A 16,367-nucleotide genomic window follows, 5' to 3' on the forward strand; every position below is an offset into this window, starting at 1 on the left:
CAACTATATTGAAGCACTAAATCCTGGCCTGCTTTCGACTGCATAAATACGGAAGTTCAAATGGGGTTTGAGCCACTTAACTGCTGCTCAGCTATCTAATCAGTGCCAAAGCTCCATTGTGCAGGCAGAAACTTGTACAATTTGCACATGCTTCTTAATATGACAATAAGGGCCCAGAATTTGCTGAAGCAGGGCATCTCACGACGATCCCCGTTTGTTAGATTTTTTTTTCCTCATCCTTCAGCTCAAAAAATGTTTGCACCGCAAATTGCTGGAAGTGTGAGTTGATAACTGTTGATAGCAAGGAACCTTGGTAAACGACTGGACCAACAATCTATCTCCCTAGCCAATGAAATTTAAGGATAAAGAAAGAAGCAGAGGAATGACGGAGAAGGAAATAGGGTGAATTAGAGTCAAATTAAATACAGAAAGAAATAATGAGGGGGAACGAAAGATTGGATTAAGAGAAGAAGAAAAAAGAGACAGAAAGGAAAAGTAAGACAAAAAATTTAAATTTTAAAAATCTCTAGGAACAATTTGCTACCTGCAGGAGCGAGATTGCCCACTTTTAATTGTTCCATTTCTGGGCCTCCGAGGTTGAGTAGCATTGCAGGAACATAAATCTCATCATTGAAAGCCTAGCTTTCTGCAGCAAGTTTAATTTGTTTTAACAGCGCAAATGCAGCAATTTCTTGACACTCATGGGGAGGCTGACAGCGAGCTCCGGTTTCTGTGAGGTTAACGGCAGAGCGGCCCAAATCGTCCAGCAATTTGTGGCGATTCTCAACTCACGGCATATCTCTTCTTCGCCACAAATTGCTGTTTTGTTTTTCCAAACTAATAATGCCATGTGCATTAAACTCGCCATTATTTGCCCAGCAAATTCTGGGCCATTAATAATCACAGGAAACGCTTCTCCCAGAAACCTTTAGTAAGCCATCATCAATTCTGAATAGCACAGCAAATGTAATTTCCAGATTTATATTTCATTTTGTTAACAAATATGGTGACAACATTAAAAAAAAACAGAAGTAATATTTTTCCTTAAAATGCTTATACATTTCAACTTATTCGAACCAAATGTACAAAAAAACCATGATACCAGCAGAACAGAGTTAATTTGTAGCCATCTGAAAAATGACACAAACACTTGATTTATACTATTTATTTCACTACTGATATTCAATACACTTCCCTCTTTGTATTGAACAATAAAATTAATATTGATGTACCCAAATATTGATTTCTGAATTTACAGCTATTTCTCAGCTCTGAATCAAAGTCAGTGTCATTGTTTGAAATTGCTAGTTAAGTAATGAATAGCTCTCTTTACTTCTGTAGCCTTAATAAATGATTTTAAAAGATTTTATGCATTTTATGTTGGTCATTTGTTTGACTGGTGAAATCATACCAGCTGAATTGACTGTTGTACCAAAACACTGCACAGAAAGCACAGAAATATGTTTTGTTTCTGTTGTCTTAGTAATATGAGATAAGAATTTTTCATCTTAAATCTAGAGTAAAAGGCATGCCGCCAAATTTGACTAATTGTTTTACATATATTTGGGGTCTGTGTATATAAAATATACTACTATAGATTGCAGTATACATAATTCATAGTTTTACAGTTAATCTATCATTCCAGTGCATAATTGTAAAATATATTGTTTCATATCACTAATTAAACAAGTTGATTTAGCAAAATACTGCTTACATATGCAAAATGTTTATTTTATTAAGAGGAGAAAAAGGAAATATTCTTTATGTCCATAAAACTCATAACATATACCAAACATTATCTCTGGCTTCAAGCACTGAAACACCTTGTATCCCCACAGTATGGCTCCTTATCCAACATCAATACAGCCACTTTAGGATCCAAATTACTAAACAAACTGCCAATTAGGCCTGCAGTCAGTTGGATAGATTAGTGGCTGTAGAGGCTGATACAAGATTTTCATCTCTTGAGCCAATTACGCAAGTGAATTACCATCCACTGTATGCCTTGGAAGATTTGAAGGAAAAGAAGGCTGTACTGTGGCTGTGACAGTTGTAAATGAGATACAAGGCCAAAAGTGGAAGATTTTGCACTATAGTATTGCCCAGAAAGAGGTCCTTCCAGAAATAATTTAAAAGAATTAACGTTATGAAGACTGCTTCATGAAGAAATCTGCAGAAGTAATAATGTTATTTCTTTAGCCCTTAAACTAGTTACTAGCTATGCAAAATAATCTTTTTGCTGAAAAGCTGCTCCACCTACATCACATAGCCTCATCAGAGAGTATGCACATCAGAAACAATGAAGTTCATGTTTACTTTAAGAACTACATGTTGTTTGGCAACTGAAAATTTACTTTGTAGACAGTTGCTGATAAAATAGCATATAGAAATTAAAACAACAGCAAATTCTATTGTCCCCAATGGATTAAAACCTAACTCGTTAACTAAACTTTTAGTCACCCATCCTACTATCTCCTTCTTTGGCTCAGTGTCAATTTTTGTTTGATTACATTCCTGTGAAGCAACTTGGGACGTTTTCTACGTTAAAGGCGCTATATAAATGCAAGTTGTTGTTGTTGACATAGTCCCGGAAGAGACTTAATTGATATCAATAAAGTTAAGTCTTTCGTTACAAGTTGATTACTCAGAGACATGACATGTTTTAAAAATGGAATTTAGTGGAAGATATAAGGGGGTTAGCTACTTTGCATTGAATTTATGGTCACTCCCTTTCACCATTCACTCCTCCCATAAATACACATTATTTAGCCTTTTCAGTAGGGAAAGCTGCCCCTTTTCACCCATATTCTACGTGGCCTCCCTGAAGATTGCTGAATTTGTGCAGTTCTGTTTTTTAATCTTTGTCATACTATGCGTAATTCAGCCAACTAAAGAGAATCATAAGGGATACCTGTTCCCTCCTTGTAGCCAGTAATTTTTCTTGTGTCATTATAATTAATTGCATTTGCATTGCTTCTGCAGTCGAAATACAGCCGTTGTTTTACACAGTATTGAATCCATTTCCAGCCTGTGGGCTTGAATTATTTTATATGTGCAAATTTCATATTCTGACACGGCATTTTAGGCTTCTAAACCAGTCATCCTATCTTGTAATAGAATACAACCAATGTCCCAGTTGTACCATAATTTAATATTGCAAGAGCTGTAACAGAAGTTCCAAGGAAGCCCCATAAAACAAGAGATCCCAATGGTTTGGACAACATCAGCTACAACAATATAAACTTCTAACGACATTACTTTAGCATTAAAACTTTCAAGTTCGAAAAGATACCTGCTATTCTGTTAGGAAAGAGGCAAAAGGTTCAATTCCTCAGCTGAAATCAATTCATAATAGTTTTTGCATTGAAGGAGAGATGGCAAGAGCCTTTTTAAGTTCTTCCACAAATGTGTCTCCTACTGTGCATTTTTATATAAGAGTTAAACTACTCATTCAAATGAGGGAGGGAGAAGCTTTGTTTTTGCTGTATTACTCAATGCATAACCACTCGTCAGATCCTTTTGAATTCGGTCTGCAATCTAGATCTGGGAAGAAACACAAACACTCTAGGTTAAATAGGGATTTGCGTGGCACAGAAAGATGGTATCATGGGCTGTGATCCATTACACCAGACAATGCAGACTTCATATGATCTCGGATGTCAGCCTCAGCTCAGTGGTAGCACTCTTGCCTCTGAGTCAGAACTGAGTACTGCACTGTTGGAAATGCCGTCTTTCGGGTGAGATAATTAAACCAAGGCCCTGTTTACCCCCTCGGGTGGATGTAAAAGATCCCATAGACTATTCAAAGAATAGCAGGGAAGGTTCTCCTGGTTTCCTGGCCAATATATATCCCTCAATCAACATCACTAAAATAACATTATCAGGTCATTTATCTCATTGCTGTTTGTGAGACCCAAAGAACTGTATTTTCTACGGCTGTAATTGAGTCCTTAATTAATAAGGCCGTTACTCCACTTTTCTTTCCCTTTATATTTTTATAACCAGGAATATTTAGTTCTGACTCGTGCCCTGACTGAAGCCAACATTCCATCAAATTTATGACATTGTGTTCCTCCATTCTGTACCTCCGCAGCTTTATTTCTGATGCTGTGCACATTGCCATACTGCAACCTGATCCATTTATATTCCTCAATACATCTTCCCTTTCTATTTTTTATTATTCTTTCCTTCTCTATCCTTCTCCATAACCTCTTTCCTATTTTCCCTAAGATATATATCTCCATAAACCCTCTTGAGCTTACTCAGCAGCATTTCAGGCTGCTTTTCTCCTTCATTCTACTTATTCTTAAACTCTCCCTTATAAGTTTAAATCCTCCCCCACTACTCCATTTACCTTCTCTCCAAGAACATTCATATCACTTCGGTATAGATGAAGTCCATCCATCCATGGGACTTCCCCCTTCCCCAGAACGAGTCCCAAAGCTTGAGGAATCTGAAACTCTCCTTGTTACACCATATTTCTAGCCGCACATTGATGTGACTAATCTGTAACTTGCCCAGTTCATGTCACTGGGAGTAATTCTGAGATGACTACCCACAAGGTCTTGCACTGCAAACATTGCTCAACCTGTCTCAGCAGAACCTCCACCCTAGTCTTTCCTATGTCATTGATTCCTACATGAGCTATGACTTCTGACTGGTTTCCCTCCCTTTTCAGAAGATTTTCTACCTGTTCTGTTACCTCCCCCTTCCCTGGCGTCTGGGAGGCAACACACCATTCAGTACATCCAGTCACATCAGCAAAACAAGCTGTTTTTACCCCTTGCTCCATTGTGTTACTCGTGATTACACTCCCCTGTGCCTTTGTCCCTATTTTCATCATAAGCATTAAATCTGTTGGACAAGTCCAGACCCACAAGTTTTCCTGACTTCTTCCTTATTCCTCTGCTCAAGCAACACAGCTCTCTGACACTTCATGCACATATATTTCTTCTGAATGTTTTGCAAATGCAGAACATCCCACACACCACTAGCCTAGCTCCTAATCCTGCCTTACTATACTCCTACCTTCTGTACTACTCTAAAGTAGCTTAGAAATTGGTTGGTGCAGAAGCGTCCAATATGGTGAGCACCTGGCACACATTCCAACCCAGAAATACGCTGCATGCCATATTGATAAAGGCAGAAAAAGAGGCCCCCACCCAATTGCCCTGTCCCCTCGCTCTGCCCCCTCCCGATTACTTCCCCCTCTCCCAACCACCCCCTCCTACCGCTCGGCCCCCTTCCTCCAATGGCTTCCCACTCCCCCCCACCCCCACCTCCTGATCGTCTCCTTCCTGATCATTACTTCCCTCTCTGGCTCGGCCTTCTCTGTGTTGCTTGAGCAGAGAAGTACGGAAGAAGTCAGGAAAACTTGTGGGTCTGGACTTGTTCAACAGATTGGAGAAGAGCTGAGGAGAATTTTTTTCACCCAGAGGGTGGTGGGGGTCTGGAACTCACTGCTTGAAAGGGTGGTAGAGGCAGAAACCCTCAACGCATTTAAAAAGTACTTGGCTGTGCACTTGAAGTACCATAGCCTACAAGGCTACGGACCAAGAGCTGGAAAGTGGAATTAGGCTGGATAGCTCATTTTCGGCCGGCACAGACACAATAGGCCAAATGGCCTCCTTCTGTGCTGTAACTTTCTATGATTCTCCCAATCGCTTATCACCCCCACCCCCCAGAAAGCAGCAGCTCGAAATCCAATATCGATTCGCCGGTGATCTGCTTGAGGACATCCAGCATGCGTGCACAGCTCGCTTGTCTCATTTAAATGATGCCCAAGGCCCAATATTGGGTGTGCCTCGGCCTACCCATTCCGGTGCAGGGATTGTTCCAACATTGCCTGAGTTCCTGTGAGATATAATTCTTCCAGTGATGGATGATGTTATGTAGAATGGAAAACAATTTAAGTTGTACACTGTTGATATTGTTGAGGTGGTGGTTTGCTGTGATATGCAGCATCCGATTCCCTAGGTGATCTTGATTACATATCTCAGATTTGCCGAAGATCTTCTTGCACAGTTATTTGCACTCCCTTATAGGGGAAACTTGTTGAAGAACTGTTGCAATGTGTTAAGGAAACCAGCAATACCCAAACACTAGTCCACAAATGGCATTTAATGATTTAGACATCTTCCTCAAAAAGGCATACAAGTTTCCTTTTGGGATTAGAGATTGTTACAAACTTTGGCTTATTCTCCACATACAAAGATCCCACTTTCTTTGCCCCACTGTTTCTGACTCTGATATTAAGTGGATGTTGTTATTTAATTTTTGACAAATTGATGCGTTTATGAAGCAAATCCTAGAGGCTGCCCTCAAAAATGATTGATCTGTCACATCATCCCAATGATTCTCCCCTATTGTTTGATGGGACTATTCTGATGTATGTAGAGGAGTTTTAAGTGCCTTCTAAGTGTTTGTGGTATTTTGGGAGAGAGGGAAACTTACACATTTTAACGTGTGCAAATATATTAGAATAGACAATGTTCTTTTCTCTTAATTATATTTAAATTATCCTCACTTGCAAGAGTTCTGTGGGCCAGAAAATAATCTTACTGTCTAATATAAACAAGAAGTGAAGCAATACTATGTATTGCTTTGCAAATATTTATATGATATATACTGCTTAATGTACAATTGATTGAATTGTTTTCCACATATTGATCCAAATATCAGTGGTAATGTTAAATCACAATTTGGGATATTAATTGACTTTATAAATAGATCCATTAAGATATTTCTTCTCTTCCCCCCCAATATCCTTTATCTGCCCATTCTTTGTCCATCTTTTTAGTCTCGCCACTCATCAATCCATATTTAAAAGGGCTAGCTAGTATTATACTGCAGGACCTTTGCCAATGCTGCTTTTGGGAAAGACATTGGGAGGCACAAAAGAGGAGTCCATGGGGTGGATTTCTAACATCTGACATTTTGCAGGTGAGTGCCCCTTCGAGTATCCCTCCCAATTACCATTTCCCGCCCGTACGGCCCAGTATTACTGGGTGGATCCACAACTCAGTGATACTTCCACTTTTGCATCCAAAATGGTATCATGGTCCTATTGACATCAGAGGATCCCGATTTAAATACCTAAATGAAGCTCCCGCTTGCTTTGGGCATGATCTTCATGAAGGCCCTGAAGAAAATGGCATTTTGTCAGATCAGAAGTGGGAAGGAGGCGGTAATTTTTTTTCCACGTGATTTTCTGAGTGCTACAAACCGGCTTCCACCTGGCAAAACTAATTAAAATCTACCTCCATATGTAATGGATTAACAACTTTCCCATCTCTCTCCAAACAGGAATATTTAGATTCCATATCCTGCTAATACGCAACCTAGACTGGGGAAATTGGACATGTACCTACATTGCACCATCTGTGGCTTTACTACCAGGCTATCCATTTTCATTAAAATAGAATGTATCACTTTACTTTATAATGTTTAGATGTGATCCACATTTCATAAACCTGTGGCATTATTCTGTTGCTATGCAGTGGTGAATTTTGTATCATTATAAGAACATTTGGATAAATTGTAAAAGCTCACTGGAAGCAAAACAAACCAATAAGCAAGGACTGATGTGGAAGGTGGGGAGAAGAAGTACTTTAATGGATCTATCTATAAAGGCATCTCATATTATTCAAATCATGATTTAACATTGACTAATACTGATATTTAAACCAACATCTGGAAAATCATTCAACCAATTCTACATTAAGTAGAATATACCATATGCATATGTGTGAAGAACATATGTGGTATCGTTTCACTATCCATCTACTTCACATTTATAAAGCTGTTCCTTCAGAAATGAAGCTGACCTCATTTGCTTTGCAACCACTGGGCTTGAGGGATCTGGTGTGCATGTACACATTGTATGGACATTTATTTTCCCCTATTGCCTAGAAACTAGAGTGCTTGTTGAATGGCCAGTATTTTACTTTCAAATGGATTGTCTGGGAATTTACTCTTCTGCCTTGTAAGGAAATCCATGATGAAATGCTCAGTGAAAATCAATACTGTATGTCATTTATACTTGATATCTAAGCCTTTTACTTGCATTTTAATATATCTAGTTGTCCTAAATGTGAAGTTTGGTTAAAGGCTAGTTTGTATTTATTCAGTATAAAACCTTGACAGAACACATTTCCATCATACAGTCACAGAATTTTGTAAAACATTGCCAGAATGTTTTCTGATAATATAAGGGCCAGTATAGCTATACTGGTTTACCTGAAACAGGTTTTCATGGTAGTAACTGTGACAGAGATAAAAACAAAACCATTAGAATAATTTTCCGTCTGATAGGATATTGTATAATAACTGTGTTTCATCCGTGCATTAAGCTGTTATAACATCAGAGAGTGATTAAGCAGATGTCTAGCTTCTGGCAGCTGTAGACCTATGATCTGGCATTCAGTTTATAGTCTGATGGAGAAAAAAATGAACTGTGGTTGTCTGGAAAACATAGCTAAATGGTTGTGTTTTGGTATATTTTTAAACAGACTGGCTTATTGATAGGCTTGACTTAATTTTGAGCAAATAAGCAGCAATTCAAATAAATTGGTAAAATGTAATTTAAATATTGCATAACTGTATTACTTTCAAATAGATTTTTTTACAGTTAATATTTCACTTAAATATAATTTTCTGGCAGTTGTGGTATTAAGTCAGTTTGAAGTGGTAGCGTACTATACTGTAAGGTTATTTGTTATTTAAAGGTTTACTACCAGTACTGCTTAAAAATTGATTTTATATAAAACTCAACATGACCTGTCAAAGAAATGCACATATAGAATATACCTAGAAAAGTACATGCTGTATTGCCTGCTTCAAAGCCTTGTAGTCACAGATTCAAATCTCACATCTGCATCACGCTCTAAACTATGAGTTACATTGGTGAGAAGTTTCATCAATTGGTCAGATTGTGCTGAAACTACTTCCAGTAATGAAGCATCCAACCTCAGCAAAGGAAAATCTGGCAAGCAATCTTGTGCAGCAACTGTGCCTTCCTGTTGAATACATCTGAGGCAGGATAAGAGTAAACAAGATTCAGTAGGGGAGGGAGGAATGAAGGCATTAGAAAATATTGTGTGCTAAGGAATATGGTTTACATATTGTCTTTTGAATCTTTTACTTATGCATTTTCTGTATCAAAAAGCACCACTTTTTGGATAAGCAGCATCTAAGTTTTCTGTAAAAGGTTATTTGGAACAATGTAAATTACAAAAGAATTTATTGCGTGAAATTAGCCACTTGCTTGTATAAATTTCTATTATCTCCTGTTAACTAATATTTTATTGAAGGTCATAGTCACTTCAAATTTTTTTAGTATAATATATCAAATGTTGATAAAGTGACAAATATTAATTGCTTCATATCCATATTCACTTTATTATCTCCAAACCTATGTTTTTTTTTAAAGATTGTTCTCTTTTATTCCTCTGTGGGAATGAATCCCAGTCTTCTCCCCTTTTCCTTTGGTGTCCATTCCAATGCCGCTCTTCAGGCTCCTTTAGATGACGGTAGGTCAGCAATGGTGTTCCTTCAGATTTTTCCTTCCTCTTGAGATTGGGAAGCCAACAGAGTGAGGATTGACACTGCATTCATCTGCTCCCAGACAATGCAGTGCATTACCAGTTCTGAACCGCTTTTTAAACATTGGGAAACCTAACCATCATTCTGTGAACCTGTGGGATATCCATGAGGTCATCATGTGACGAGACAGACTGTTCTAGCAATTCATCAGATAAATTAAGAGAATTAGAGGTTTTAGACTCTAATTCAGATTATCCTCTTTTCCACGTGGCTCTGCTGATTAAATCTCTACATGTCTTAATCCTAGCGTTTGTAGGTGAAAATGACCATCCTATCCCAGAAACCAACATTGGCAGTCGGATGCTGCAAAGCATGGGCTGGATTCCTGGCACCGGACTCGGACCAGACGGCAAAGGGATCGCTGAACCCATTAGAGCATTACGAAGACCGAAAGGGGTCGGACTTGGCTTTTGCTGACAGGCAGATACTCGGCCTGACGGAAACAACTCCACCAGCCTTTGCTTAGAAGAGTGGAAGGCATTGGTATATGTGGCCATAAAATAGAGTCTGTATAAAATGATCCTTAATTGTGTTTTGAATTCAACACACATGCTTATTTGAGTAGGTGTCAACGTTGATTTACTGCATTAATTGTTATGGTGGTTTCCAGATATCAGGAAGTGAATTTAATTGCTCTGCACTGATACACAAGTCCAAAGGTCTTTGCAGGCAATAATTCCATTCAATCCAAAGTGTGGTGCCTGCAAGTTGGCTGAGGCTGCAGATGTGAATTTATTGTGAAATATGGCAGTAGTATGACTCTTCCAATCCCCATAATATAAATATCTCTCTATGATTTGCAAGTTTGTCACTATATTACCACTGCTGTGCTTCTATTGAAAAGATGCTGATATAGATGTTCAGAAAAGTGGTAAGACTGTTGCAACAAGCAACCCAAACAATATGCAACCTTCCCCAGCAGTCCAGAAACAGTTTCCAGTGGTTTCATAATATCTGGAAACTTTTTTTGTTTTGTTAAAGTAAATTTATTTTAAATCCAGCATTGTATTTGTTTAATGCCTAACAAAACTATATACATTGTCCGGGAATGAAAGGATTTTATTAGCATGACAAACACAATGTCCTTGAATAGATCCTGAAGTGATAAATATACTATCTACTCCCCAAAATTACTTAGATTCCAGTTGATTTCTAGATTACGGTTTTTTTATCGAGCATTCTGTCTTGCTACAGCTTTTACATTCATCAAAAAGAAACCATGTTTCACAATGACCTACTTTAGTAAGGTCCCAGTTGCTCTGCCATATTGGACTGTACGGTGATCATTGTTGTGATTATAATGAGCACTCTAGTGTTTTATTCTGTAAAAAGAAAACCGGCAGACAGCTGATTACTGAACTTGGCAGTACCCTGTGCTTTAATCAGTTTTACATACTAAATTCTAGTAAATAGAACTGGTTTTAGATTTGTTCTCAGATTGCATCAAGTTAGCAGCCTTTTTAAAACCCTTACAAAGTATAGTTTCTGATCTGCTCCATGCATTTTGGAAATATAGCCTATTATTGGCTGCACTCTCACTAATCAAATCACTTGATTCAGCTAATCCATCTATTAATTTGTACTACAGTTTGTAAGAAATTACCTCATTTAATGTCCTAAATGACATTAAATTAAAAAAAAATCAGTTTTATTAAACATAAAAAGCAGTTGTAAATGTCTAATCTACAGTAATATTTCTTTCAGACTTTGTAGTAGTACCTTGTCATTTTTGTTGTAATGCAGAGGCCACAATACTAATGCATATCTCAATATAACAGCTAAGGTGCCCTAATATTTGCCTGAAAAGTACTCCAGATGTCACCACAAGATGTGTATTCTGCAGTCAGTCTACGATATACTTTTTAACAGTGAGGCAGATGTATTATTTATGTAATTTTCATGACAAGTCAAGACAACAGCAGCTATATAAAATGTTGCATGTTGGTAAAAAGATTGTAACAGTAAGATCAATATATATTCGGAGCAAAAAGAGTACAGTATGTTCAGAAAATATACAGTTAATTATAGGTACTTCTAAACTCGTAGGTATAATTAGAAATTTACAAGGGATTTACTTCATAGAGTAGTTAATTTAAGTGGAATTCACTTTTCTTAATTTGACAAGTAAAGGCTCATTGAAACTCAGCTGAACAAGCTGCTCTGAAAGGGGCTGAGGAATTAAAAACATTTTTACTTTCTGTCTTTTATTTTATTTTATTCCTGGGCTAGTTTAATTCATTTAGAAGTTTTGTCCTTTTTTTAAATTCTGCCAACTTGTATCTAAATTGCACTATGCTGTTGGTGATTTGATACTTTTATAATTAGTAATTAATCTAAGTATATTAAAGACCTTTAATGGACCAGGTAGGGAAAAGCCACTTTTACCTCCCTTAAAGGGTGCAGTTACCGTTTGAAGGGTGACTTTTATTACTTCACATTCCACAGTGTGCTAACGTAAGAACAGAGCAGGACCGTCTGTGTCAAATACCTTAATTGGACAACTCTGCTACATGACACATCTTAAAACAAACCGGAGCTACTGGGTCATCGGGCTGAAACATGCGATATGAAAGATAAAGGAAAACCTGCCCTCCATTTTAAATGAGCCCAATTATAGACATATTGTTGTTGCTTCAGAGGCAGTCATTTTGTTTTCTGTGAGAAGTAATGGAGTAAATCACAAGCAATTCTATAGTACAGAAATGACATAACATTGGAGCATTATTGTGTGCAATAGGTCTGAATGGACAAAAACTGCTTGAAAACCAATATATACAAACAGCATTATGCTAATACCTATTATGTGGAAGGATGATTGGGGTAATTTGCCCATACCAGGATAGCTATATGCTGATTAAACTGTATAACTGACGGTTATTTTTCTTCTGTTTTTTAAATGTAAAGCATGTTTTGAACGAGAAAGACAGCAACTGGTTGAATTAGCAGCTTACCTACCACCCACCCTCAAAAAGCACATCCCATTTTGTTAGCAGCAGTATGTTGAAGACAAAACTTGTAATCATGCAGCTTTGGATTTATGCATTAGTCTGATAATTCTGATAGTGGCTTTTAGCAGTCAAAATCAGGAATGAAGTTTCAGGCATTTTCTCTCTTATAGTGGGAAATGCTCCTACATTGTGCTGTTGCTCTAGATTCCAACAATTACAATTGAATATCATAATGGGATGTAAGCTGTTTTATCTTTCATACTTTGTGTATGCTGTGCTTGTTCTTAGTTTTAATGTGCATGTAATGAAATGTCTCATGTGCCTACTGCAGACAGTCTGATGTGTAAACCCTCAAATTTATACTTTATAATAATACCATGTTCACTTAACAGTGTTAAGAATCAGTATTATTTCTCTGCACAGATTCTTTGAGAGAATACAACTATTCTTAGACCTAAATGTTTTTATAGAACACCCAACAGTTTAACTCTGTATAAATAACCTGAGAGATGCAGTAGCTCTTATCTGACCTTTTGCAAACAGGTAAATAAACGAACATCCCAAACCCCATTTGTGTGACTATTCCCATTTGTAAATTAGTCTTCCCATTCTTTGTACTCAACCCACTACTTCTTTTAGTAGCACGCATTTCTGAGCACATTACAAAACATAAACATGTCTTTACATTTGATAAAATTGTTAACATACCACCTCAGTAATTATATTGCTTTATATATGTCAGCTTGGCTGAGTGGTAGCATTCTTGCGTCTGATTCAGAAGGTTGTGGGTTCAAGCCCCACTACAGGACTTGAACACATCATCTTACTTTTTCTAAGAATTTTAATTTTAAGTTTTGTCTTCGGCCTAGAAGAGCCTTAGGGTATCTCACACAGAATAATGGATGTTGGCCTCTCTGCCTTCGAAGGACACATGAGGGTGGGTGCCACTGAAGCACCCTTGTAGCTATGTTGCCCTGGCCATGCGAATGACGCTTTGCTCACAATTTGAGATGGGACCAACAGCTTCGGGCAAGGAGGACATGAGGCCCACTCTACCGCACTTGCACTAGCGGAGCAGTGCGCCAAGAAGTTCAGGGCCTATAGCTCCAATTTTAACCGGGAGCAGGAATCAGGCGGGCAGGCAAGGGGCGGGGTGAGCACCCCTGACCTTGGCAGCGCGAGGCCTGGATGATTTTAACTCCTGGGTCTCACCTCCATGCTGCCGGTCAGCTACCCGTCCAAGTTTAACTATCTGCTCTGGTAAGATAGGAACTAACAGTCACATCAGCAACGTTAAACTCAATGTAAAATGGACTGGACAACATCCCTTTACACGGTGATTTGTTGCTGGCTGTCCGTGGAGTGCCTCTCTGGCCTAGTTATCTCTTTCTGATGGCTTCAAATTGACTGCTCAATTTTAACAAGGCAGGCTGAGAGATGTATTTTTTTTTAAATGACCGTGATAAAGGAATTTAAATATGTGCCTCTTAAACTCCAAAAGTGCTGCCAATTAAATATATCTACAAATATGGGGGTGGAAACTTGTGTACTGCTGTAGAATTTATAGGCATACAGCAGCTTAAAGGGGCAGCACACTAAAAATCAGGATTTTCAGCAGCTGTGAAAGCTTTCCAGAGAAATATGTCTGTTAGGTTTCAAGGAGACATGAGAGCCCCCAGGTTTACAGCCAATTAAGTGTTTTTTGAAGTGTAGTCACTGTTGTAATGTAGGAAATGTGGCAGCCATTTTGCTAGCAGCAAGATCCCAGAAACAGCAATGTGATCATGACCAGATAGTCTGTTCTTTAATGATGTTGGTTGAGGGATAAATGTTGGCCAGGACACTGGGGAAAACTCCCCTGCTGGTCTTCGAATGGTGCCATGGGATCTTTTATGTCCACCTAACAGGGCAGATGTGGCCCCGGTTTAACGTCTCACCTGAGAAACGTCACCTCCGACAGTGCAGTACTCCCTCAGTGTTGCACTGGGAGTGTCAGCCTAAATTTTGTGCTCAAGTCTCTGGAGTGGGACTGGAACCTACAACCTTCTAACTCAGAGGCAAGAGTGCTACCAACTGAGCCATGGCTGACACAGGAAGAGAAAGGAGATATTGTTTTGAACTCCACAATGTCCCATGGGAAGAGCAGCACAACACCAGTGGTCGGACACTCAGGCCTAGAAAGTCAGGTGCAAAACTGGTGCCTAAGCATCCAATATGACAAGCAAGGCCCATGTGCTCATTATGCGCCAGAATTGCGCTGCCCGCCATATTGGTGAAGGCAAATAAAAAAGGTGTCTAGGGCTCCTGACTGAAACAAGCGTTAGACCCTTTGCATATGCAAACAGGGAGTCTAACGCTTGTTTGAGGCCCCCTTTGCAAAATTGGGCTGCCCTAATGGAGTGGCTACATTCAGAAAAACTTGGTCTAAATGCAGCTTAACCAGCAGTCCTCAAAGGCCGCCATCACAAAGGTACGTTTTTTTTAAAAAGTCTTACCTGAATGTGCAATCGGGAGTTGCAGGAGTGCTCCTCCTGACTTTTGGTGGACTTAGCCAGAACACCACCGCAAACTGCATTCGGAACTGATAGTTTTCAGAAATGCTGGGAGGCTCATTCATTTCTCTAAAAACAAACAGCTGGCCACACAGACCGAGGATTTTAAGCTGTTGCAGCCTTTCACAGCTGGGCCCAGTGGACTGTACCCAAGTTGAGATACTCGCACCATCAGTTAATCTGATTCCGCACTTCAGCGGTAAAGGTTTCTGCTCCCTGACTGTGCAGGTGGTCTGTGACACTCAAAAACGGATACTGCAGGTGCCTACAAGCACTTTTTCAACTTGCAACCCCAGTTATTTGAACATGACAATCGTCTGCAAGACTGCTTTTTTTGGGCTGGGGGTTGATGAAAGTTATTAATTCAAGGTTCCATACTTGATCCCCTTCTATTCCCTGTCGATATGCTACCCTTCAGCAATAATTATCCATAAGCACTGGATCAGCTCCATATGTATGCTGACAACACCCAGCTAACCTCTCTGCCATCACTCTTGACTCCGCCACTGCTATTGTACTATAGGACGTGAGGCCATGGTTGAGACTGAACGGTCTCCAGCTTAACATTGGTAAGACTAAAGCCATCCTGTTTGTTTCCCAAGAAACTCCCCCTATTCCCACACCTCCACACCCCCCCCCCCCCCATCTGCAATTCCATCCCATTCCAAGATTCATTTTCCAGTTTGAACCCAATGGTTGCAACCTTGGTATTGTGTTTGACCCTGAGCCAAGTTTCATATTTCCATTTCAGTAACATTGTCTGTCTCCACCTTTTCCTCACCCCCTAACACCATTCAATTTCTCACTGATGCTTTCATTACCTCCGGGGCCAATTTCTCCAGTGTTCTCCTTGCTAGCCCCCCAAGCTCCATTCTACATAAACTCATCCACTGCCCACATCCTATCACATGATAAGTTCTGCTTGACATACCTGGCCTTGCCAGCCTCCAACAGCTCCCACTTCTCCCAACACATTGATTTCAAACTCCAAATCTTTATTCACAAGTCCCTTGGTGGGCTCACCCCATCCTGCGTCTGTGACCTGTTTCAGCCCTATGTCTCAGCTTACATTCTCTGCTCTTCCAACTGGCCTAATGTACATCCCTAACTTCCTCAGTTCACCATCACCACGATGAAAGAGAAGGAATATGTTTGCATGAACACAAGTGATCAGAGGCAGCCTTATTGAAAATCATTTCAACTGAATGGATTTCTCATGCCAAGGCAAATGCCATCATTGCCACTGATTGCACAAGAGTGCTAG

At 39.2% G+C, this 16,367-nt stretch overlaps 1 protein-coding gene across 1 annotated transcript in view; it reads left to right on the forward strand.

The window, feature by feature from the left end:
* gpatch2 (G patch domain containing 2) overlaps nt 1–13,121 on the forward strand; it is a 220,060-nt gene extending 206,939 nt beyond the window's left edge. The window contains exon 10 of the mRNA XM_067988885.1: nt 9,851–13,121. Within this exon, the coding sequence (XP_067844986.1) occupies nt 9,851–10,020 (170 nt within the window). The 3' untranslated portion in view covers nt 10,021–13,121. The remainder of the gene's footprint in view (nt 1–9,850) is intronic.
* Nucleotides 13,122–16,367: the final 3,246 nt, after the last annotated feature.

The sequence above is a fragment of the Heptranchias perlo genome, chromosome 8, assembly GCF_035084215.1.
Source record: "Heptranchias perlo isolate sHepPer1 chromosome 8, sHepPer1.hap1, whole genome shotgun sequence".
Classification (NCBI taxonomy): Eukaryota; Metazoa; Chordata; class Chondrichthyes; order Hexanchiformes; family Hexanchidae; genus Heptranchias; species Heptranchias perlo.